The sequence below is a fragment of the Littorina saxatilis genome, linkage group LG5 (assembly GCF_037325665.1).
Source record: "Littorina saxatilis isolate snail1 linkage group LG5, US_GU_Lsax_2.0, whole genome shotgun sequence".
In the NCBI taxonomy this organism is placed as follows: domain Eukaryota; kingdom Metazoa; phylum Mollusca; class Gastropoda; order Littorinimorpha; family Littorinidae; genus Littorina; species Littorina saxatilis.
This window is the reverse complement of record NC_090249.1, coordinates 1,281,986-1,305,022: the sequence shown is the minus strand read 5'-3', so window position 1 is coordinate 1,305,022 and position 23,037 is coordinate 1,281,986. Positions and strand designations below refer to the sequence as shown.

The following is a 23,037-nucleotide window of genomic DNA, read 5'->3' as shown; positions in this document are numbered from 1 at the left end:
ATAAATAGATCAATACATAAATGTTATTTGTACGTTTGAGCAAAATGTGACATTTGACACACTGCAGACAGCCATAGTTCTTAGAGACTGTGCTAGCTGTCGGGTGGAACAATGGCTGTCTCCATCGGTGTCAAATGTCATACTGTGGGCAAAAATACAAATAATGTAAATGCTTGCACAGAAAAGTGATTTTTTGGGAATAACTTCTCACTCAGATATATATCCTATAAACACTGGGTTCAAGCACAGCAATAAATTGTTTGTTTATTTGTTGCTTAACGTCCAGCCGACTACGCAGAGCCATATCAGGACGAGGAAGGGGGGGATGAAGGGGGCCACTTGTCAAGCGATTCCTGTTTACAAATGCACTAACCCATTACTTGAAGCACAGCAATAAACAAACCCTCAAAACTAAGTCGACATATTCAACATGTATAACTTCTCTCCTGCGCTCACAGAGTACCCTACTGGTCAAAAACTTATAAATGCTTATACATTGTGGTCAAAATAATTGCTGTACTTCATAAAACATAACCTTACAAAACTAAGGATTATGCAGTCTTCAAGTACCCGTATTTGTAATAATGATCGTCGTCAAGAGTTTGGTGCTTCTACATATAATCTACTCATGTTTCTGATGCCATATGAAGCCTGACTGTCTTCGAGGTGCAAAGAGCACACATCTCCTGAAAACATTGATTTAATAGAGGACGGGCGCTGTGGCGGGGTGGTAAGACGTCGGCCTCTTAATCGGAAGGTCGAGAGTTCGAATCCCGGTCGCGGCCGCCTGGTGGGTTAAGTGTGGAGATTTTTCCGATCTCCCAGGTCAACTTATGTGCAGACCTGCTAGTGGCTTATCCCCCTTCGTGTGTACACGCAAGCACAAGACCAAGTGCGCACGGAAAATATCCTGTAACCCATGTCAGAGTTCGGTGGGTTAAAGAAACACGAAAATATCCAGCATGCTTCCTCCGAAAGCGGCGTATGGCTGCCTTAATGGCGGGGTAAAAACGGTCATACACATAAAACTCCACTCGTGCAAAAAACACGAGTGTACGTGGGAGTTTCAGCCCACGAACGCAGAAGAAGAAGAAGATTTAATAGAGATCATACAACAGACCAAATGATTTTCATGTATTTGATGCATGTTGTGGTTTTCTTTGCTCTTTTGAAAAAAAAACCCGAGTACATGTAGTAATTATCAAAATGCTGGAGCACACACTGTTATCTGGTTTCAAGAACTTTTTCTTTTCCCAAACAATGAAATGGATGCACAGAAAAGAACTATTCAATCCAATTGTGTATAATGGCCGATTAGTTATTTGTTTACAATTCACAACGGTAAACGATGTAAAAAGCCAAATGTGCCCCAAAACACGAGTTGGGGTTTCAACATGAACGAAGAAGAGGAAAGCTTTCTTTATTTGGTGTTTAACGTCGTTTTCAACCACGAAGGTTATATCGCGACGAGAAGAGGAAAGCATCCTTTAACTTAACAAGCTCTACCAAAAATAACTTAACACACATGCAAAACCAAAATTAACAAATATATAACAAATTAACAAGTAGTGCATCCTAATGTCCAATGTGAAAATATTCCACCAATAAGTTTGTATCCTATGTTCCATGACACCCAAAACCAACTTGCATCCAAAGCACACGGCAGTTACACCAAATACATGCAGTTTATTTCTCACTTTTCTTAGTGCATCTCAAAAATAGAATTTTTTTCTAATAAATACATTTGCATCCTTCTTATTTCATATGCAAGAGACAGTAACAAGTTTAACACAAGAAGAGCAAACGCTCGATCGAGTCACTTTCGCAGTTCTGAACATTATATGAGGCATCAGATGGACAGGAAGAAATTGCTATTCACAACACAATACAGATGTAAATAATTTGATGTAAAGAATAATCCTATAAAGTTTGAATCAAATCCGATGAATAGTTTCAGAGATATGATATTTCAATTTTTTTCCTTCAAGACATACCTGTGACCTTGAAAAAGGTCAAAGGTCACCAAAGCAGACGTCAAAGTGTAGAGGTCACTGGGAGTCACGTTCACATAAAATTTGAGCCCGGTCACTTTTATAGTTTCCGAGAAAAGCCCAACGTTAAGTTGTGTGTTGCCGAACAGAAAAGGCTAGTTATCTCCCTTGTTTTTCTGATAACGTTCGTAAAAGGCTACAGATGTAAATACTTTGATGTAAAGAATAATCCTACAAAGTTTCAATCACATCCGATGAACTTTGTCAAAGATATAAAATGTCTAATTTTTCCTTTGACGGTGACCTGTGACCTTGAAAAAGGTCAAAGGTCAACGAAACCATCGTTAAAGTGTAGAGGTCATTGGAGGTCACGACTAAACAAAATATGAGCCCGATCGCTTTGATAGTTTCCGAGAAAAGTCCAACGTTAAGGTGGTGTCTACGGACGGCCGGCCGGCCGGCCGGACGGCCGGCCGGCCGGACGGCCGGCCGGCCGGACAGCCGGCCGGCCGGACAGACTAACACTGACCGATTACATAGAGTCACATTTTCTCAAGTGACTCAAAAATCAAATCAAAATTTTAACGCAACTGGTTCTTTCTTGACAATGACAGGGTTACAACAAAGAAACTATACTTCGGTTTCAAAAACGGTTCTGCAAGTCTCTCCTGATGGTATAAATACAGCTACAAACAAAGGGCTGGGTTCTTATGTAGCACATTTTACAAATCACATCGCTAGACAACTACATGACAAAAATATGCACATGCATGGTTCTTGGTCTGTGCATTGTCAATCAGCGGCAAAAAGTTTGTCCACTCTATTTTTTACTGGTGTTACTCTGCCGACGTTTCTTCACTCGATTTTGTGTTGTAATCACTTTTGTTTCCAAATGGACTTGTCTTCTGGTGCGTCTTGAAAACCTGCACACTTGTTTCACTCTATTTCTTGTTGGTGATGACTTTGCTGCCTTTTTCCGGCTCCTTGACCTCTATTTCTTGTTGGTGATGCTCTTGCTGGTGATGACTTTGCTGCTTGTTTCACTCTATTTCTTGTTGGTGATGCTCTTGTTGGTGATGACTTTGCTGCTTGTTTCACTCTATTTCTTGTTGGTGATGCTCTTGCTGGTGGTGACTTTGCTGCTTGTTTCACTCTATTTCTTGTTGGTGATGCTCTTGTTGGTGATGACTTTGCTGCTTGTTTCACTCTATTTCTTGTTGGTGATGCTCTTGCTGGTGGTAACTTTGCTGCTTGTTTCACTCTATTTCTTGTTGGTGATGCTCTTGCTGGTGGTAACTTTGCTGCTTGTTTCACTCTATTTCTTGTTGGTGATGCTCTTGCTGGTGGTAACTTTGCTGCTTGTTTCACTCTATTTCTTGTTGGTGATGCTCTTGCTGGTGGTAACTTTGCTGCTTGTTTCACTCTATTTCTTGTTGGTGATGCTCTTGCTGGTGGTAACTTTGCTGCTTGTTTCACTCTATTTCTTGTTGGTGATGCTCTTGCTGGTGGTAACTTTGCTGCTTGTTTCACTCTATTTCTTGTTGGTGATGCTCTTGCTGGTGGTAACTTTGCTGCTTGTTTCACTCTATTTCTTGTTGGTGATGCTCTTGCTGGTGGTAACTTTGCTGCTTGTTTCACTCTATTTCTTGTTGGTGATGCTCTTGCTGGTGGTAACTTTGCTGCTTGTTTCACTCTATTTCTTGTTGGTGATGCTCTTGCTGGTGGTAACTTTGCTGCTTGTTTCACTCTATTTCTTGTTGGTGATGCTCTTGCTGGTGGTAACTTTGCTGCTTGTTTCACTCTATTTCTTGTTGGTGATGCTCTTGCTGGTGGTGACTTTGCTGCTTGTTTCACTCTATTTCTTGTTGGTGATGCTCTTGCTGGTGGTAACTTTGCTGCTTGTTTCACTCTATTTCTTGTTGGTGATGCTCTTGCTGGTGGTAACTTTGCTGCTTGTTTCACTCTATTTCTTGTTGGTGATGCTCTTGTTGGTGATGACTTTGCTGCTTGTTTCACTCTATTTCTTGTTGGTGATGCTCTTGCTGGTGGTGACTTTGCTGCTTGTTTCACTCTATTTCTTGTTGGTGATGCTCTTGCTGGTGGTAACTTTGCTGCTTGTTTCACTCTATTTCTTGTTGGTGATGCTCTTGCTGGTGGTGACTTTGCTGCTTGTTTCACTCTATTTCTTGTTGGTGATGCTCTTGCTGGTGGTAACTTTGCTGCTTGTTTCACTCTATTTCTTGTTGGTGATGCTCTTGCTGGTGGTAACTTTGCTGCTTGTTTCACTCTATTTCTTGTTGGTGATGCTCTTGCTGGTGGTAACTTTGCTGCTTGTTTCACTCTATTTCTTGTTGGTGATGCTCTTGCTGGTGGTAACTTTGCTGCTTGTTTCACTCTATTTCTTGTTGGTGATGCTCTTGTTGGTGATGACTTTGCTGCTTGTTTCACTCTATTTCTTGTTGGTGATGCTCTTGCTGGTGGTGACTTTGCTGCTTGTTTCACTCTATTTCTTGTTGGTGATGCTCTTGCTGGTGGTAACTTTGCTGCTTGTTTCACTCTATTTCTTGTTGGTGATGCTCTTGCTGGTGGTAACTTTGCTGCTTGTTTCACTCTATTTCTTGTTGGTGATGCTCTTGCTGGTGGTGACTTTGCTGCTTGTTTCACTCTATTTCTTGTTGGTGATGCTCTTGCTGGTGGTGACTTTGCTGCTTGTTTCACTCTATTTCTTGTTGGTGATGCTCTTGCTGGTGGTAACTTTGCTGCTTGTTTCACTCTATTTCTTGTTGGTGATGCTCTTGCTGGTGGTAACTTTGCTGCCTTTTTCCGGCTCCTTGACCTCTATTTCTTGTTGGTGATGCTCTTGCTGGTGGTGACTTTGCTGCCTTTTTCCGGCTCCTTGACCTCTATTTCTTGTTGGTGATGCTCTTGCTGGTGGTGACTTTGCTGCCTTTTTCCGGCTCCTTGACCTCTATTTCTTGTTGGTGATGCTCTTGCTGGTGGTGACTTTGCTGCCTTTTTCCGGCTCCTTGACCTCTATTTCTTGTTGGTGATGCTCTTGCTGGTGGTGACTTTGCTGCTTTTTTCACTCTATTTCTTGTTGGTGATGCTCTTGCTGGTGGTGACTTTGCTGCTTTTTTCCGGCTCCTTGACCTCTATTTCTTGTTGGTGATGCTCTTGCTGGTGATGACTTTGCTGCCTTTTTCCGGCTCCTTGACCTCTATTTCTTGTTGGTGATGCTCTTGCTGGTGATGACTTTGCTGCTTGTTTCACTCTATTTCTTGTTGGTGATGCTCTTGCTGGTGATGACTTTGCTGCTTGTTTCACTCTATTTCTTGTTGGTGATGCTCTTGTTGGTGATGACTTTGCTGCTTGTTTCACTCTATTTCTTGTTGGTGATGCTCTTGCTGGTGGTGACTTTGCTGCTTGTTTCACTCTATTTCTTGTTGGTGATGCTCTTGCTGGTGGTAACTTTGCTGCTTGTTTCACTCTATTTCTTGTTGGTGATGCTCTTGCTGGTGGTAACTTTGCTGCTTGTTTCACTCTATTTCTTGTTGGTGATGCTCTTGCTGGTGGTAACTTTGCTGCTTGTTTCACTCTATTTCTTGTTGGTGATGCTCTTGCTGGTGGTAACTTTGCTGCTTGTTTCACTCTATTTCTTGTTGGTGATGCTCTTGCTGGTGGTAACTTTGCTGCTTGTTTCACTCTATTTCTTGTTGGTGATGCTCTTGCTGGTGGTGACTTTGCTGCTTGTTTCACTCTATTTCTTGTTGGTGATGCTCTTGTTGGTGATGACTTTGCTGCTTGTTTCACTCTATTTCTTGTTGGTGATGCTCTTGCTGGTGGTGACTTTGCTGCTTGTTTCACTCTATTTCTTGTTGGTGATGCTCTTGCTGGTGGTAACTTTGCTGCTTGTTTCACTCTATTTCTTGTTGGTGATGCTCTTGCTGGTGGTAACTTTGCTGCTTGTTTCACTCTATTTCTTGTTGGTGATGCTCTTGCTGGTGGTAACTTTGCTGCTTGTTTCACTCTATTTCTTGTTGGTGATGCTCTTGCTGGTGGTAACTTTGCTGCTTGTTTCACTCTATTTCTTGTTGGTGATGCTCTTGCTGGTGGTGACTTTGCTGCTTGTTTCACTCTATTTCTTGTTGGTGATGCTCTTGTTGGTGATGACTTTGCTGCTTGTTTCACTCTATTTCTTGTTGGTGATGCTCTTGCTGGTGGTGACTTTGCTGCTTGTTTCACTCTATTTCTTGTTGGTGATGCTCTTGCTGGTGGTAACTTTGCTGCTTGTTTCACTCTATTTCTTGTTGGTGATGCTCTTGCTGGTGGTAACTTTGCTGCTTGTTTCACTCTATTTCTTGTTGGTGATGCTCTTGCTGGTGGTAACTTTGCTGCTTGTTTCACTCTATTTCTTGTTGGTGATGCTCTTGCTGGTGGTAACTTTGCTGCTTGTTTCACTCTATTTCTTGTTGGTGATGCTCTTGCTGGTGGTAACTTTGCTGCTTGTTTCACTCTATTTCTTGTTGGTGATGCTCTTGCTGGTGGTAACTTTGCTGCTTGTTTCACTCTATTTCTTGTTGGTGATGCTCTTGCTGGTGGTAACTTTGCTGCTTGTTTCACTCTATTTCTTGTTGGTGATGCTCTTGCTGGTGGTAACTTTGCTGCTTGTTTCACTCTATTTCTTGTTGGTGATGCTCTTGCTGGTGGTAACTTTGCTGCTTGTTTCACTCTATTTCTTGTTGGTGATGCTCTTGCTGGTGGTAACTTTGCTGCTTGTTTCACTCTATTTCTTGTTGGTGATGCTCTTGCTGGTGGTAACTTTGCTGCCTTTTTCCGGCTCCTTGACCTCTATTTCTTGTTGGTGATGCTCTTGCTGGTGGTGACTTTGCTGCCTTTTTCCGGCTCCTTGACCTCTATTTCTTGTTGGTGATGCTCTTGCTGGTGGTGACTTTGCTGCCTTTTTCCGGCTCCTTGACCTCTATTTCTTGTTGGTGATGCTCTTGCTGGTGGTGACTTTGCTGCCTTTTTCCGGCTCCTTGACCTCTATTTCTTGTTGGTGATGCTCTTGCTGGTGGTGACTTTGCTGCTTTTTTCACTCTATTTCTTGTTGGTGATGCTCTTGCTGGTGGTGACTTTGCTGCTTTTTTCCGGCTCCTTGACCTCTATTTCTTGTTGGTGATGCTCTTGCTGGTGGTAACTTTGCTGCCTTTTTCCGGCTCCTTGACCTCTATTTCTTGTTGGTGATGCTCTTGCTGGTGGTGACTTTGCTGCTTGTTTCACTCTATTTCTTGTTGGTGATGCTCTTGCTGGTGGTAACTTTGCTGCTTGTTTCACTCTATTTCTTGTTGGTGATGCTCTTGTTGGTGATGACTTTGCTGCTTGTTTCACTCTATTTCTTGTTGGTGATGCTCTTGCTGGTGGTGACTTTGCTGCTTGTTTCACTCTATTTCTTGTTGGTGATGCTCTTGCTGGTGGTAACTTTGCTGCTTGTTTCACTCTATTTCTTGTTGGTGATGCTCTTGCTGGTGGTAACTTTGCTGCTTGTTTCACTCTATTTCTTGTTGGTGATGCTCTTGCTGGTGGTAACTTTGCTGCTTGTTTCACTCTATTTCTTGTTGGTGATGCTCTTGCTGGTGGTAACTTTGCTGCTTGTTTCACTCTATTTCTTGTTGGTGATGCTCTTGCTGGTGGTAACTTTGCTGCTTGTTTCACTCTATTTCTTGTTGGTGATGCTCTTGCTGGTGGTAACTTTGCTGCTTGTTTCACTCTATTTCTTGTTGGTGATGCTCTTGCTGGTGGTGACTTTGCTGCTTGTTTCACTCTATTTCTTGTTGGTGATGCTCTTGCTGGTGGTGACTTTGCTGCTTGTTTCACTCTATTTCTTGTTGGTGATGCTCTTGCTGGTGGTAACTTTGCTGCTTGTTTCACTCTATTTCTTGTTGGTGATGCTCTTGCTGGTGGTGACTTTGCTGCTTGTTTCACTCTATTTCTTGTTGGTGATGCTCTTGCTGGTGGTAACTTTGCTGCTTGTTTCACTCTATTTCTTGTTGGTGATGCTCTTGCTGGTGGTGACTTTGCTGCTTGTTTCACTCTATTTCTTGTTGGTGATGCTCTTGCTGGTGGTAACTTTGCTGCTTGTTTCACTCTATTTCTTGTTGGTGATGCTCTTGCTGGTGGTAACTTTGCTGCCTTTTTCCGGCTCCTTGACCTCTATTTCTTGTTGGTGATGCTCTTGCTGGTGGTGACTTTGCTGCTTTTTTCACTCTATTTCTTGTTGGTGATGCTCTTGCTGGTGGTGACTTTGCTGCTTTTTTCCGGCTCCTTGACCTCTATTTCTTGTTGGTGATGCTCTTGCTGGTGGTGACTTTGCTGCTTTTTTCCGGCTCCTTGACCTCTATTTCTTGTTGGTGATGCTCTTGCTGGTGGTGACTTTGCTGCTTTTTTCCGGCTCCTTGACCTCTATTTCTTGTTGGTGATGCTCTTGCTGGTGGTGACTTTGCTGCTTTTTTCCGGCTCCTTGACCTCTATTTCTTGTTGGTGATGCTCTTGCTGGTGGTGACTTTGCTGCTTTTTTCCGGCTCCTTGACCTCTATTTCTTGTTGGTGATGCTCTTGCTGGTGGTGACTTTGCTGCTTTTTTCCGGCTCCTTGACCTCTATTTCTTGTTGGTGATGCTCTTGCTGGTGGTGACTTTGCTGCTTTTTTCCGGCTCCTTGACCTCTATTTCTTGTTGGTGATGCTCTTGCTGGTGGTGACTTTGCTGCTTTTTTCCGGCTCCTTGACCTCTATTTCTTGTTGGTGATGCTCTTGCTGGTGGTGACTTTGCTGCTTTTTTCCGGCTCCTTGACCTCTATTTCTTGTTGGTGATGCTCTTGCTGGTGGTGACTTTGCTGCCTTTTTCCGGCTCCTTGACCTCTATTTCTTGTTGGTGATGCTCTTGCTGGTGGTGACTTTGCTGCCTTTTTCCGGCTCCTTGACCTCTATTTCTTGTTGGTGATGCTCTTGCTGGTGGTGACTTTGCTGCCTTTTTCCGGCTCCTTGACCTCTTCCACAGGGTCAGGCTGCAGCCCTTTGCTCAACAAGAAGGCGTCAGGCTTAGGATCACGTCCCAGGAAATTCCTCAGCATCACGTCAGCATCCTGAAAAGGAAAAGAAAATATCTCAACAGCTAGTACATGTGTGGTGGTCAGCAAAAGTATGTCAATGACTGTGTACTGTGTAAACAAATATGAGAACAGGCAAGCATGATATGCATGTGTACACACAGAGTATAATTGCTCATCAATGCATCAGGCATAAAACATTCCAACACACACACGTTTGACCTTCATGGGCTTAAACTCCCATGTACACTCATGTTTTTCGCAGTAGTGGTTTTTTTTACTGTTTTAATCACCCATCAAACTCAGGCTTGGATTGCATGATCATTTCCGTGCGCACTTGTGTTCGCCTGTACGCACTATTATCTGCACATAAGTTGACCTGAGAGATCAGAAAAATCTCCACCTTTAAGCCACCAGGAGAGACCAGCTTCTGTATTGGAGATTGGCGTCTTCTCCACTAGTCTACACACACACTCAAGCTTCAGATGGATGACAAAATCAACTGTTGGGTATGACCCATAGTCTGGGTACATTTACCTCCATCTTAAGACTCCCTGACTTTTAAGAGCTGATTTTCTGGTATTTGACGAGGTGTTAAGGATGAGGTTCCACTGTATCCACAAATGACAAAGACGCATTCACTTACCAGGGAGCCTCCAGGCATGAGTATACAGCGTCTGTAATCAGCGCCAACGTTAGGGCTCATGATTCCCTCTTCTCTGAAGCGGGAGAAAAACATGTCCATGCAGAACACCTCGCTCCACTCAAACACAATGAGTACACAGTCAAACATCAAACATTCTCTTGTGCTTGGTAGTCACTACTTCACATCTTGGTCAAGGCTAGCCAAACAAAAACACGCTAATACACTTCAGACCAGCAGAGAATGTTTCAACATCACGACAATAGAATATCAGCCAAAACTGATCGGCAAAAAGGTTCTTTCGCTTTACTGATGATAACTCCGTCATTATCTCTCAGAACATTTTATCTCTGAAGGGAGTTTTCAGAAAACAAATCATCGTAGCTCTCACCAGTTGTGTCTGTTACAGACAGTGCATAGTAATGTACTTAACACTCTGTGTACAAATCGTACGTTTTTACAGACAGATCATAGGAACTTGCTTCAAACTCTTGTGTACCAAGCTTAATCTTTAGGCTTCCTCCTTCACTGTACGTTCAAAACACACTGCATACAAAAATACTGGACAGTTAAAAAAAATCCAAACAATGATTTACACCATCCAATTTGTTTGGTTATATGAAGCAAAGGACTGACCAGGTATCCATAGTACTGGGCATCGTAGCCGCCGGCCATGTGACCAAAAGCTGCCGCCATGTTGGTTCCTGGAGTCGGCTTGATCCCCATGACACGCTCTGACACCTCCGACAGAACTTTGGCTGTGTCTACCTGTTGTCAGAGAAAAAAATAACAAATGACAGCGTTGTAGAGCTAGTCACAAGAAAGAGGCTATCCTGCCGTAACCCAGGAGTGGTCACTAGTCGTATGCTCCTGTCACAAAGATATGAGTAGGATATTTGTGATGTGAAACACGTTGTGATTTTAACTTCCCTAAAGATTGAATAGCGATGCGTAGGGGACAGGAGAAGCGTTATCACGGGTTTCGTGGGTTGCACGAGGAAATAGCTTTAGCTTGACATGAGTTGCGTTTACAAGTTTGAGAAATATAGCTGGCTATGAACTGGGAACATTACAGCGCCTAAGATTTTCAACCAGGAAGGTTGTAAGCGTGTGTCGGTCTTGTTCAGGGAACAAGCACTCTTTCAAGAGACGGGTCTCTTAAGGTAAATGATTTACTATGTTGTATATTATTGAAGCTTGAATACATAGCTGGAATGTAAATGTTAGTGTATACAAAGTGCACTAATTAATTCTAGTGTGAAGTTTTAACCTTTTCACTGCCACAGTATAACAAACAGCATTTTGGTATTGCTGTGTGCCAGGGCAAAATTTCGCTTTCTTCGGTAGGTTCACTAATCTGTTCACTGCTCGATCATTTATTGAGATATCTCTTAAATCTTTGGCATGTGTTTTGCTTATACCCTTGGCTATTATAGGATGACATGATCATTGGACTTTGTGATTGTTATAGTAAAAATTGATATAAAGACCATTTTTTTCAAAAATTACACACACACACATTGCAGCACGTAAAACAAAACAAAAAACCTGCTAAAACTGGTGTCAAGCATCAGGTATTCACATTACAGCCCATAAAAGTATTCTTCTGTGTGGTAATCCATAAATCACTTCTTGTAGAGCTTCCAGAACATTGTATCGCTTGAAAACAGGTCTACGAGTTGAGGTTCGACTTTTGGCCGCCATTGTGAATGCTATCTCGGTTCTACATGTCAAAAACAGTTTTCAACACGTGGTATAGTAACTTATCCGAACGGTCTATGGGAAAGAACTGTGTTTAGAACCCCTACAAGTACTTGGACAGTGGTTACCTCCCATTTAGTTTTAAGAAATGTCCTGAAATGTTGTTGACACAAATCCCACGTATGAGATACGGTTATGGGCGTAGGACAAAGTGAAAATGACCAGGTATTACATACGGGGTGGGCAGTGAAGGGGTGAAGAGAATTCTTGTTGTGATTGTATTATGGTTTTTGTTGGGAAATTCTTGAACATAAATGTTGTTACGCATTTATCTTTCTTTATTTATTTGGTGTTTAACGTCGTTTTCAACCGTTCAAGGTTATATCGCGACGGGGAAAGGGGGGAGATGGGATAGAGCCACTTGTTAATTGTTTCTTGTTCACAAAAGCACTAATCAAAAAATTGCTCCAGGGGCTTGCAACGTAGTACAATATATGACCTTACTGGGAGAATGCAAGTTTCCAGTACAAAGGACTTAACATTTCTTACATACTGCTTGACTAAAATCTTTACAAACATTGACTATATTCTATACAAGAAACACTTAACAAGGGTAAAAGAAGAAACAGAATCCGTTAGTCGCCTCTTACGACATGCTGGGGAGCAGGGATGTTGCTACAAATTCATACCTATAGGACAAATGTCCTGAGTTCTTCAGCATCAATAGGACATTTGACCGCTTTCAGAAAGTGTAATAGGACATTATGAATTTGCGCCAAACAGCTTATAACACATTCCATGGAATTGTTCCAAAGTCATGCGCCCACACACACACGCACACACACACACACACCCACGCGCGCGCGCTGTAGAACACACACATAATATAGTAAATACATCAACACAGTGTGCGTATAATGTTGTATTTGTTTAGTTTCAAAGAAACCACAAAAAAGAAACCAACATGAACAACTTCAGAGCTCTTATTTTGATTAAATACTGCATGATTTGGATAAAAGTTGAAAAACAAAATGATCGGTTTGATCTAATGCTGATCTTTTGCAGGCTTTAGTTTTTTTTCAGCGGCATAATTCAGTGCTTCGTCTCGTATCGAAAACAAAAGCAGACTACAAATTTAGTCAGTTGGAGTTGTCTCCCGTACTCCTGTAGAATGCATTTTAGATCAGTGCGCTGCGCCGAGACGGTTATACCCAAACGGCGCATTCCGCAAACGGTTCGGGAATTCCCGACAAAAGAAAAGATCCGCACGCGGCACTGACAACTTCAGTGTCAGCTGAACACGAGAGCGTTTGGTCTTTTAGAAGATTTGTATCTTGAAATGAAAATTAACGAATATCGCGCTGTCCGAAGGAATGGAGTACATATCGGACAATGACCACACTCAGGCTAAAACGATAGGACATCTGACCGACATGCGGCAATGTGAATCGGACATTTGGGGATTTTCATCGTTATATGTCCGATGTCCGACGCCTAACGACATCCCTGGGGGAGCATCGGGTAAATTCTTCCCCCTAACCCGCGGGGGGTTACGCATTTATGTTATGTTTAAGACAGTGATGCTATGTATGGTAGTGTCATTAGTGGATTAAGTGATTTATGGATTAAGTATAGTTTGGATATTGACTGTGGACGGAATGTGAATGTAGAATGAACGAGAGAGATGATACATGACTGTTTAGGAAGAGGAGATGGTTTAAGAGAATGTTGTATTAAGACTTGGGTTAATTCTTTATGAGTTTCCATGAGGAGTTTCCATGGAGTGTACGAGGGGCGGACCTCACACGGGAGAGCACAGAACGATGGTGGCGAAAGAGACCACATCGGAGCAGATGGCTGGACGGAGGAGTCTCCATCGTTACCGGTCGTAGAGACGACGGTTCTTTTCGCTAATGGCGAAAGTGTTTCTCGGGGAGAAACGTGAAAGGTGCATGTTAGCATCTATAAGGAGAGTTTCTGGGAATTCATCATCTACGTGGATTCAGCGGCACAAGGATGTGTAAATGACGACATGTAGTGAGCCGTGATACGAACTCGTGAGTGTCTGTCAACACCTTAACTTGTGCAGTAATCTATTATTGAGATAGTATCTTTATATCATTTAATCACATGTATTGAGTGATTGCGATAAGATTGTGTGAACTGTGTGGTCGAGAAGTTGATTGGTATTAATGTTTTGAGGTGAAGAATTGTGTTGTAATTTGTGAGGAATTAATAAGTCTGTATCCTCCCAAATTCTGTGTTTGAAGTGTGTAGTGTGAAGAGTGAAGAGTCAGTGTAATTAGATAGGGCAGAACACATATACGTAGAGGTTACATGCCGAGTCTCAGTGATTATTAAAAATAATGGTCGAAGTTGGCGGAGCATGAAAAATGCGAGCTTCAGCGAGCTTTTTCGTGACCGCGAACTGAGACCATTATTTTTAATAATCACTGAGACGAGGTGTGTAACCTCTTTATTCCTCCTTTCTTCAGTTATTCAAAGAAAACAGGAGTTTTTGTGCGAAAGTTTGATCGAATCCGAATCACTCAACCAGTCAACCTGCGCAGGCGATCGATTAATGCGCGGTTGTATAGTTCCGTGCAAATCATTCCATTCAGTTTCCCTGTTTTGGACTGAAATCAAGTACACAGATATGCTGTTATTCTGCTGTGGCGGTAAAGGCAGATATTGTGTGTTCTGTTTATGTTTTAGTATCCGGCGCTTAGGATAATGTTCTTTCGTCAAATGGGACTAGCAGACGAACTTTTGCACCCGTGTTCCAACGTTAATTACTGTATGAAGTTCAGTTTTCTGGGGAAAATAGTGTATGAAACCGATTTATGTTGTTTAAATTGATGAGATGTGTGCATTTGGTTGCGTGTGATCTGTTTATAAAATGAAATATTGTTGAAAACTGACCGACGGATTGCACTGTCAGTGTTGTCGAAGAAACTGAGTGAAAAGAAGGGGAACTACTCTTGTCGCTAGACAAAGTATGAGTTACTTGCCTTGGGAATTTGCTTGTGATGAACGTTTGTGCACGGCAGATCTAGATTCAGAAAACAACCGAACTCATGGATTTTATATGGAGATTCATGTGTTCAGGCCTGTAGTTGTTAATTTAAATGCGGTATGTTTGTATTGTTTGCTCCAGAGATGTATACTTCGTACGTATAGAGCGTTCGGAACTTTTCAGTCGCAAAAGTAGTACCGAAACAGAACAGCTTCTCAACCCATTGCACTATCGAGGATTCAGGCTGTTGCTGGCTGTTATTTGTTTGGTTGCTGGGTCATTATCGAAAAATAACTAGCTCTACAAGTTTACAGAGGTAAAGAAGCAGAGGGGGGAATAAATAAAAGTAACTCCTTTATTCGCACGTTACAGTGTTACAGTGTTTCAGTGTTACAGTGTTACATTGTTAGTGTTTCAGTGTTACAGTGTTTCAGTGTTAGTGTTACAGTGTTTCGGTGTTACAGTGTTAGTGTTTCAGTGTTACAGTGTTTCAGTGTTACAGTGTTAGTGTTTCAGTGTTTCAGTGTTAGTGTTTCAGTGTTACAGTTTCAGTGTTACAGTGTTACAGTGTTACAGTGTTAGTGTTTCAGTGTTACAGTGTTACAGTGTTACAGTGTTTCAGTGTTTTAAAACCTTACTTTTATTGATTTTCTGTTCATGACCTCTGTAGATTTACCTCCATTTTAAGACTCCCTCCTTTATAAGGCATGATTTTCTCAGATTTGTGGAGGTTGGTTGGTTGGTTAGTATTGTTTATCCTCTCTTCAGCAGATTTGTGGAGGTATTAAAAGGGTGGGGGGGGGGGGGGGTTCACTATACTCAAAAGCTAATCACTCCTCTACCTGTGATTGTGTGTGGATGGTCTGATCAAACGTAGCCAGGGTGATCTGACGCAGGTTAAAGACTCCAGCGTTGGCCACGCGACTGCGCATCAGGCATTCCATCAGGTTGTCGGGGATGGCGTCCCAGGTCTTGTAATGGCTGGACATGCGCGACAATGGCTCCTTCTCCCACACCCAGTTTTCTAGCATCTGGGACGGGGCCTCCACAAAGTCACGCTCAACGCTGGTGCCACTGGGGAAACAAAATGTCAAGGAATTGAAAGAGAAATCACACACTTTCTGAGCAAGTAATAAGCTGATCTATCTTCAAACTTTTTTATTACTCTTGCCTGCAGAGAATTTGAAAAGCAAAGTTTTTTTGCATGGTTCCCAAGTATTTAAAAAAGATCCCTAATGCTAAAATTAAAACTTCTTTTGCCTCTCTAACCAACTCTAGCTCTCTTTTGTTTTCCCCTGTCCCCCCCCCCCCTCCCCTGTAATGCACACACAGAGAAAAAAAAATGACAATACAGACCTGAACAAGGCAAATTTGGCCTGAGCACAGAGCTGGTGCATAACATGGCCAAACTCATGAAAATAGGTCTCCACCTGCACACACACAACACACACTTTTTGAAAGTCAGCATCCTCTGCAGCAAAACCACAAAATGAGCAAACCACATACAAATTGTCAAAGTCATATTTTCTGTATTTTGGTCCTGAAGAATTTCTTTTCACCAAAAGGCTCGTGCAGTTTCATCAAAAAGTTCGTACAGTATTTATAACATGTCATATAATTGCTTAGAACAATGTTTTTGGTTAAAAATGGCCCTCCGCTGAAGGAATCGCTGCAAGAAAATCAAGGAATAAAAGAAGGACTGACATCCATTACAACTAGGTACAAATCCCATTCTATGATACACGTTAGAAAATGGACATCAATTACAACTAGGTACAAATCCCATTCTATGATACACGTTAGAAAATGGACATCAATTACAACTAGGTACAAATCCCATTCTATGATACACGTTAGAAAATGGACATCAATTACAACTAGGTACAAATCCCATTCTATGATACACGTTAGAAAATGGACATCAATTACAACTAGGTACAAATCCCATTCTATGATACACGTTAGAAAATGGACATCCATTACAACTAGGTACAAATCCCATTCTATGATACACGTTAGAAAATGGACAAACCTCATCATGATTAAGGAGGGACGGTTGAGTAACGGTCGCTTTGGTGAAGTTGGCCACCATGGCTGCTACTGCCAACTGCCGTGAACCATCATGAGCCACACACCCTGGCTGAATTCCAAAGTCACACAAAATGGGTAAAACATATCCACTCAAGTCATGATACTAAATGAATTTTAAATGTTCCGTTACCAAGTACATGCACAATGATATTTATGTAAAGGGTGCAGAGGCAAACCAGAGAGAAATAGTATGAGCAACTGAAAACACACCATCAAATCAACACACACCATCAAATCAACACACACCATCAAATCAACACACACCATCAAATCAACACACACCATCAAATCAACACACACGAGTTAATAAAGGTAGACAAGTTGCTGCCCTTGGCCACTTTGGTGACATCTATTTTGTAATATACATACCCATACTATAGTTTCCATTTTTCTCACCAATTATTTAAACCTATACAGTTGGAGGTGATAAAATAGATCAGGAAAGCTATATATAAATAGGGGGCTGCACCATCATAACACAGGTATTTGCTCCTGATGGGAAGAACTGCCTGAGAAGTGCATACCAATCCAGACAGACAATTCTTTCAGTTGCACACTATCTGACCTTAATGCATGCACACACACACACACACACACACACACACACACACACACACACACACCCATTCACACTTGCACACATTCACACTTGCACACACACACACACACACAAACACACACACACACACCCATTCACACTTGCACACATTCACACTTGCACACACACACACACATACAAACACACACACACAGCAAGTCCTACTTCTCCACTAAAATTACATACTCTACCTACCCTTTCTGTTGCAGAAATACTGGGTTTGAGAGTAGACTGTACTAAGCAATATTTACTAATAATACTTAACCCTATCCACAGCCAATACCCTACCAACGATCCCACCCCTTTCCACAGCCAATACCCTACCATAGCCGATCCCACCCCTTTCCACAGCCAATACCCTACCATAGCTGATCCCACCCCTTTCCACAGCCAATACCCTACCATAGCCGATCCCACCCCTTTCCACAGCCAATACCCTACCATAGCCGATCCCACCCCTTTCCACAGCCAATACCCTACCATAGCCGATCCCACCCCTTTCCACAGCCAATACCCTACCATAGCCGATCCCACCCCTTTCCACAGCCTATACCCTACCATAGCCGATCCCACCCCTTTCCACAGCCAATACCCCACCATAGCCGATCCCACCCCTTTCCTGTAATCATACACCTTACATACACAGACACTTCAAACACTTGCCTGTGCACCTCCGAACATTCCCGTGCTGGTAATAGATAGAAGTTTGTTTTTTATTTACACAGGCGCATGTAGCTTATTGGCGGGAAATCCTAAGAGCTTTGTCTCGTGGATGTCTAACAAGAGTCACTGTCCTTGTAAAATCCGCAAAAGTCAAGTTTCGGCATTAATGGGTTTTTTGTTTTTTTAATGGTAAATTTTTTTTCTATGGTTAAGACAAACAAATAGGGTCAGTGGGGGAATCGGAAACGTTTTAATTTTTGTCAGTACAGAAGAGAAACAATGATAGGCCTTGTCAGCACCAACCTGCAATCCAAAGCAAGCGGCATGTCCATATTTGCCTTCCCTTGGGTAGAGGTCCAGGTAGAAGAAGCCCAGTAGTTTGTGTTCCTTGGTGTCTTTCACACTGTACTGTTACATATAATACACCACAAACTGTCAAATGGTTGGTTTTCACACTAAAAACATCACTTCATTTCAAATCCAAAAACAAATAAACTGCCAACGTTTCCAGAAATTCAGAATAAAACAACAAGCAAGGTACGATATAGGAACGTTTAATTGTGACAATTAAATCAAATAAAATAAAATTAATTTCTTCATTTATCACTTTATTTGACATACATCATTCTGAATTGTGTTAACCATCAGAGCACAATCATGTAGATTCTTGAGTTCTTGTTGATCTTCTTCAATATAATGGTTAGGGTTAGGGTCACCTGCTCCAACGTGAAGAACAAGTCGTCCTACTCAGACTCCGCACTGGACATAACAGACTAAACCATCATATGGCCACAAAGCTGAAGCTAGTTCCCTCCCCCCTATGTCCGTGTGGCAAGAATCAGACAGCAGAGCACATCCTGCAGGCTTGTCCATACCACAGTGCTCTGAGGGACACCACCTGGCCAGAGGAGACAGCGCTACAAAAGAAGCTATACGGCCCCAAAGAGGACTTGGAGAGGACAGCACATTTCGCCCTGCAGTCCGGACTGACGATCTAACAGCGAACGACAAGAAGAAGAATATAATGGTGCATGTACCACTGAAAACGCTTCTTTTGAACCTAGAAAATGTAAGACCTTTTTTTTTTTAAATTACCTTTTTGTGTTTTTTTTATTTCTGTTTTCCAGTTTAAATCTGCTAATCTTCAATCAAAATTGGAAGAGGACATGCAATGACCATAAACCAATGTACGGAGCTTACCATTTTGACATCATCGTGCCAGACATCAGCATCCCTCATCTCTGTGAACTTCAAGCCAAGTAGTTCCTGTGAAAAATAATGCAAAATGTACACAACTGACATTTAAAACTAGAAAGCGTGCAGACATCATCACAAAACCTGTTCTTTGCGGACGCAGCTTTGAAAAACGTGACTAAATGCACACACACACACATGTGCACATAAACTGATCACTCACACACACACACATTCGCATGATCACATGTTCACACAAACTGATCTCTCACACATTCGCATGTTCACACAAACTGATCTCTCACACACACACACACATTCGCATGATCACATGTTCACACAAACTGACCTCTCACACACAAACACACACACATTCGCATGTTCACACAAACTGATCTGTCACACACACACACACACACATTCGCATGATCACATGTTCACACAAACTGATCTCTCACTCACACACACATTTGCATGATCACATGTTCACACAAACTGATCTATCACACACACACACACACACACTCGCATGATCACATGTTCACACAAACTGACCTCTCACACACAAACACACACACATTCGCATGATCACATGTTCACACAAACTGACCTCTCACAAACAAACACACACACATTCGCATGATCACATGTTCACACAAACTGACCTCTCACACACAAACACACACACATACTCGCAAACACACAAACACACACACACACGCACTCACGCACACACACACACATATTTGCATGCTCACATAATAATAATAATAATGCATAACTAGTGGTACCCGTGCTACGCACTTTGTGTGCTGCGCATGCGATGTCATTTTGTTGGTTATGTGCTTGTGAAAATGTTGTTTGCACCCCTCCCCCCCCCCCCCCCGCACATTATCCCGCATATAATGAATTATATTCTCTTGGTGAAAAATAAAATGTTAACCCTTACACCGGTGCAATTCTGTAACACATGTTACATAGCCACTGGTGAATTAACAGAGAGAAAAATAACAAAAAACAGTCATATAGGTTTTCGCATCAATGGGAGGTAATCGGAACTGACCAAAAAGACTGCGCGACCGCACGCGACTATACAAACAAACAAAATAAAATACAGCAGGTATGGCGTTTGCATGAATCCATGATTACGTCTACATGAACAACAGTGATAAAAGTGCGCATCTCTTCCCAGCCGTGCAGCGCTTTGAAAGTTGGAAGCATTAAAATTTAAACGGGTAAAAAGCCATCGTGAAGATACGAAAAAAAGTATGACGTGTAAAATACTTAATGATTCAAACGCATAGTATAACATATGTAACTGACAACAGAAAATATATACATGGTTCACACACACAATCGAGTGCACACATCCATGCTTATTTAAAGTCATGTACACACACACACACATACATACATGGCATCAAGCAACACACAATTAAATGACACATATGGAATATGGAAAACGTATAATGGACATGAACATGGCAAGTAATTTACACCGTTACCTACTATAAAATTGATGATATATATATACCACTCACTTGCTATTCGCCTAAAAGCTTGCAGTGTGCTGTGACACATATAAGAAACCAGAAGAAAAAAGGACTTTACTTTGGCGAAAAGAGCATATGCTGCTTATTTTTGTACATAACTGCTATAACTGTATTTTTTCCGAACACTTACATGTAAAAAACATAGAGATATATCTTACCATTTCACTAAGACAGCCAAAATAACGGTCAAATTAAGGGGAGATCATGATGACGTACATGTCTATGGTTGCACCGGGGGAAAATATTTAGTCGCTGGAACCTATAAGGTTATACGGCGACTTATCAGGTGATAATGTTTCGAACTTATCTTTTAAAAATTAAGTAAACAAATCTATGGAATATTTTGGAGTTCCATTAACAGATAAACAGATCTATCTATCTTCTTATATAGGTTTTCGCATCAATGGGAGGTAATCGGAACTGACCAAAAAGACTGCGCGACCGCACGCGACTATACAAACAAACAAAATAAAATACAGCAGGTATGACGTTTGCATGAATCCATGATTACGTCTACATGAACAACAGTGATAAAAGTGCGCATCTCTTCCCAGCCGTGCAGCGCTTTGAAAGTTGGAAGCATTAAAATTTAAACGGGTAAAAAGCCATCGTGAAGATACGAAAAAAAGTATGACGTCTAAAATACTTAATGATTCAAACGCATAGTATAACATATCTAATTGACAACATTGACAACAGAAAATATATACATGGTTCACACACACAATCGAGTGCACACATCCATCCATGCTTATTTAAAGTCATGTACACACACACACACATACATACATACATGGCATCAAGCAACACACAATTAAATGACACATATGGAATATGGAAAACGTATAATGGACATGAACATGGCAAGTAATTTACACCGTTACCTACTATAAAATTGATGATATATATATACCACTCACTTGCTATTCGCCTAAAAGCTTGCGGTGTGCTGTGACACATATAAGAAACCAGAAGAAAAAAGGACTTTACTTTGGCGAAAAGAGCATATGCTGCTTATTTTTGTACATAACTGCTATAACTGTATTTTTTCCGAACACTTACATGTAAAAAACATAGAGATATATCTTACCATTTCACTAAGACAGCCAAAATAACGGTCAAATTAAGGGGAGATCATGATGACGTACATGTCTATGGTTGCACCGGGGAAAAATATTTAGTCGCTGGAACCTATAAGGTATAACACATGTTACATAGCCACTGGTGAATTAACAGAGAGAAAAATAACAAAAAACAGTCATATAGGTTTTCGCATCAATGGGAGGTAATCGGAACTGACCAAAAAGACTGCGCGACCGCACGCGACTATACAAACAAACAAAATAAAATACAGCAGGTATGACGTTTGCATGAATCCATGATTACGTCTACATGAACAACAGTGATAAAAGTGCGCATCTCTTCCCAGCCGTGCAGCGCTTTGAAAGTTGGAAGCATTAAAATTTAAACGGGTAAAAAGCCATCGTGAAGATACGAAAAAAAGTATGACGTCTAAAATACTTAATGATTCAAACGCATAGTATAACATATCTAATTGACAACATTGACAACAGAAAATATATACATGGTTCACACACACAATCGAGTGCACACATCCATCCATGCTTATTTAAAGTCATGTACACACACACACACACACACATACACATACATACATGGCATCAAGCAACACACAATTAAATGACACATATGGAATATTGAAAACGTATAACGGACATGAACATGGTAAGTATTTTACACCGTTATCTACTATAAAATTGATGATATATATATACCACTCACTTGCTATTCGCCTAAAAGCTTGCGGTGTGCTGTGACACATATAAGAAACCAGAAGAAAAAAGGACTTTACTTTGGCGAAAAGAGCATATGCTGCTTATTTTTGTACATAGCTGCTATAACTGTATTTTTTCCGAACACTTACATGTAAAAAACATAGAGATATATCTTACCATTTCACTAAGACAGCCAAAATAACGGTCAAATTAAGGGGAGATCATGATGACGTACATGTCTATGGTTGAACCGGGGGAAAATATTTAGTCGCTGGAACCTATAAGGTTATACGGCGACTTATCAGGTGATAATGTTTCGAACTGTTTAGTAAACAAATCTATGGAATATTTTGGAGTTCCATTAACAGATAAACAGATCTATCTATCTTCTTATTATTTTAGGTTCGTCTGGGGTAGAGAAATAAAACACACAGCTAGGTTCGTCTGAGGTGCGGTCGCGTGTTTAGTCGAACCGAAAGTTGAAGAAGAACCAATCACAGATCTCTTTCGCCGCGATGTCAAAGTTCAGGTCAAAGTTCACTGTGTCTGCTCAAATTTGCGAGACAAACCTCTTCAAACTTTGTTCGTGGACAAAATTGGAAGTCGGGACCTAGCGGAATCGATTTCCTGGGTCACGTTGGCATAGCAACCGAAGGAGAAGGCACAAATCCGCGCGGTTTGGTCACAGG

General features: G+C 41.5%; 1 protein-coding gene across 1 annotated transcript in view; it reads right to left on the bottom strand.

The window, feature by feature from the left end:
• The window catches only part of LOC138966031 (thimet oligopeptidase-like), a 40,190-nt gene that overhangs the window by 1,453 nt on the left and 15,700 nt on the right, over positions 1 to 23,037 (bottom strand). The window contains exons 9-17 of the mRNA XM_070338121.1: positions 19,006 to 19,071; positions 18,109 to 18,213; positions 16,486 to 16,593; positions 15,810 to 15,883; positions 15,296 to 15,527; positions 10,373 to 10,504; positions 9,740 to 9,856; positions 8,969 to 9,129; positions 1 to 2,930 (exon numbers count right to left, since the gene is read on the bottom strand). The exon at positions 1 to 2,930 is cut by the window's left edge and continues 1,453 nt beyond it. Coding sequence (XP_070194222.1) covers positions 8,971 to 9,129; positions 9,740 to 9,856; positions 10,373 to 10,504; positions 15,296 to 15,527; positions 15,810 to 15,883; positions 16,486 to 16,593; positions 18,109 to 18,213; positions 19,006 to 19,071 — 993 coding nt within the window. The 3' untranslated portion in view covers positions 1 to 2,930; positions 8,969 to 8,970. The remainder of the gene's footprint in view (positions 2,931 to 8,968; positions 9,130 to 9,739; positions 9,857 to 10,372; positions 10,505 to 15,295; positions 15,528 to 15,809; positions 15,884 to 16,485; positions 16,594 to 18,108; positions 18,214 to 19,005; positions 19,072 to 23,037) is intronic.